The sequence below is a fragment of the Hibiscus syriacus genome, unplaced genomic scaffold (genome assembly GCF_006381635.1).
Source record: "Hibiscus syriacus cultivar Baekdansim isolate YM2019G1 unplaced genomic scaffold, ASM638163v2 tig00111095_pilon, whole genome shotgun sequence".
NCBI lineage: Eukaryota > Viridiplantae > Streptophyta > Magnoliopsida > Malvales > Malvaceae > Hibiscus > Hibiscus syriacus.
Genome location: NW_024062980.1, coordinates 4,545,764 through 4,547,725, shown reverse-complemented (window position 1 = coordinate 4,547,725; position 1,962 = coordinate 4,545,764). Strand labels below are relative to the sequence as shown.

Sequence of the window (1,962 nt, the reverse complement as noted above, 5' to 3'; positions counted from 1 at the left end):
AAATATTCGACAAACTTCCCTATTGCTCGATGGTTAGACTAGCAGAAATTATAACTGGTAAAGTTTCATCACTACCTAAATAAGTGTATTTTAAATGTGATGGCAACGGTTTAAGTTCTAAGGTAGGTGCATGTTGTACTGAAATTTTGGAGGAATAAATTCATTGAAATCAAGGGGTTTGAATCTCATTCCTGGTCTAGCTTGAAGTAAACTAGACTGTTCTTCCTCCAATGAATTGTCCTCAGACTCCATGCTTGCTCCGCCTTCAGTATGTCTTTCATCTTCTTCAATCAATAAACTTTTTCATAGGCAAATATTTTTGTATGAAACATTTAGAAAAATTTTGCCTTGGTAACAACTATTGTGTTCCTCAGATTGTAAAACAACATATTGGCAAAAAAAATTACACTCTTCATTCCAGAGAATTTTGTCTTGGAAAAATTTATCATACTCATCAGGATGTAAAAATTTTCCTTAACCTGAATTTTATGTTCCAGCTTCCTCTAATGAGTCAACGTCTCCAATGTAATGGCATTCTTCATAATCATCAACGTATTTAAGAGTGTTGAAGACTTTGATCATGGAACTTTGATCAACCACCCTCATCGTGAACCCTCCTTTTTCACAATCTATTATAATACGCCCCATAGCTAATAATGGCCGTCCAAGAATAATAGGTGCATTTTGATCGGTTTCACAATATGGAATGAGGAAATCAGCTGGAAAGAGAAACTTGTGAACTTTAACAATCACATCTTCAATTCTACCCTCGGGACAAACTTGTGACCAGTCAGTTAGTTGTAAAATCACAGTGGATGGTCGAGCATTACCCATTCCAAGCTTAAAAAATATAGACTTGGGCCTCAGATTTACTTTTGACCCCAAGTCACAAAGAGCTCTTCCAACATATCTATCACCGATGGAACATGGTATAACAAAGATGTCAGGATCTTTTTTCTTCGGTGGAAGATTACTCATGGCTAAACAATATTTTGTTGTAGTGGCAACACTTTCTATTCTTTTCACATTTCTCTTCTTTGTGATAATGTCCTTCAAAAATTTGGCATAGGAAGGTATCTGCTCAATGGCTTCAAGTAATGGAACATTGATATGCTGCTGATTAAGGATATCAACAAAATTTCTGAATTGTATCTCGTCATTATGCTTCTTCAACCGTTGAGGGAAAAATGGTGGAGGTCTAACTTCATTCACTACAGGTGTTGAAGAAACTTTTTCCTTGGCAAATAATTTTTAACCATTAGTGCGATAACTTGTTGAACCCTTGTTCCTTTTATTCTCCTTAGCTAGTTCTGCTTGTTTAACAATATCAGTTTGATACTCATGTTCTTCATGTGTGGTGCCTTGGCTAAAATTTTCTGGTTGCTCCCCCTAAACTCATTCTCAAGATTAATCTGAGTACCACTCCTCAATGTGAGCGAACAACATTGCTCCATTCCATGAGGCTTAGTGACCTGAGTGTCACTAGGGAAACTCCCTTGTGGGTGAGAATGTACTGACGTGGCAATTTGTCCGACTTCGCTCTCCAATACCCTCAATGATGAGCTATGGCTTTGTAATATAGTTTCTTGCTTTGCAACAGATTTCCTTGATTCATGATTGTTCATGTATCAAGGTTTTTGTTGAAGCCAAGAAATATTTTGTCTAGACAATAAATTCCTGCAGTGAAGCTTCGAGGGAGTTAGAATTTGAAGAATATGCATTACTTTTATTATTACCTTGCCATGACATTTGTTGATGTTGCAAAATTGAGAGTTCATAAATGTTTTGTTGCATCCTGTTAAAATTACCTGCATAATTGTTATTGTTATTTCCTTGAGTACCCCACGAAAAATTTAGACGTTGTCGCCAACCAGGATTGTATGTATTGGAGTAGGGGATGTTTTTGTTGATTTTATTGAAGTTTCCCACAAAATTGATGAACTCTTGGTTTTTTGGGCATTC

General features: G+C 36.3%; 1 protein-coding gene across 1 annotated transcript; it reads right to left on the bottom strand.

Annotated features, from left to right (window-relative positions):
• Positions 1-486: 486 nt before the first annotated feature.
• On the bottom strand, positions 487-1,625 carry LOC120152799. Its single transcript, XM_039164927.1, has 2 exons — positions 1,473-1,625; positions 487-1,236 (listed from the first exon to the last, which is right to left on the bottom strand). The coding sequence occupies exons 1-2, from the start codon at positions 1,623-1,625 to the stop codon at positions 487-489; spliced, it is 903 nt and encodes a 300-aa protein (XP_039020858.1).
• Positions 1,626-1,962: the final 337 nt, after the last annotated feature.